This window comes from Mandrillus leucophaeus, unplaced genomic scaffold (assembly GCF_000951045.1).
Source record: "Mandrillus leucophaeus isolate KB7577 unplaced genomic scaffold, Mleu.le_1.0 Scaffold11, whole genome shotgun sequence".
In the NCBI taxonomy this organism is placed as follows: Eukaryota; Metazoa; Chordata; class Mammalia; order Primates; family Cercopithecidae; genus Mandrillus; species Mandrillus leucophaeus.
Window position 1 is genome coordinate 1,755,067 of NW_012099209.1, and position 624 is coordinate 1,755,690.

General features: G+C 58.5%; 1 protein-coding gene across 1 annotated transcript in view; it reads left to right on the top strand.

The window, feature by feature from the left end:
• FCHO1 (FCH domain only 1) overlaps positions 1–624 on the top strand; it is a 42,366-nt gene that overhangs the window by 23,647 nt on the left and 18,095 nt on the right. Inside the window, exons 6-7 of the mRNA XM_011991196.1 lie at positions 22–127; positions 337–441. Of these exons, the coding sequence (XP_011846586.1) occupies positions 22–127; positions 337–441 (211 nt within the window). The remainder of the gene's footprint in view (positions 1–21; positions 128–336; positions 442–624) is intronic.

A 624-nucleotide genomic window follows, 5' to 3' on the forward strand; every position in this document is an offset into this window, starting at 1 on the left:
TTCCCTACCTTCACAAGGCAGCCCTTCAAATGAGCTCCTGCCCAAGTCCCGCGAGAACTACCTGAACCGTTGCATGGACCAGGAGCGGCTGCGGAGGGAGAGTACCAGCCAGAAGGAGATGGACAAGGTGGGCTCACAGCAGGGGGTTCTGAGGAATTTGCCCCGGGGCAGAGGGGCTGCCTGATGAGTGGAAACACGTCCCAGAGCAACGGTCCTGGAACCTGTAGGTGATCACACCCTGGGTACCCCGAGGAGTCCACCTGCCAGGTGATGGGGCCTGGGGGAAGCCCCCTGAGTGTCCCTCTTCCATCCCCATTTCCTCCCTGGGCTTTGTAGGCAGAGACTAAAACCAAGAAGGCGGCAGAGAGCCTGCGGCGCTCAGTGGAAAAATACAACACAGCCCGAGCTGACTTTGAGCAGAAGATGCTGGACTCGGCCTTGGTAAGAACCAGGCATCTGTACCTTTAAGACCCACACATGCCTTTGCCCTGGAGGTTATGGGCCGCAGAAATTCCAGGCAGGGTGTGGTGTCTCACACCTGTAATCCCAGCACTTTGGAAGGCCGAGGTGGGCGGATCACCTGAGGTCAGGAGTTTGAGACCAGCCTGGCCAACATGGCGAAAC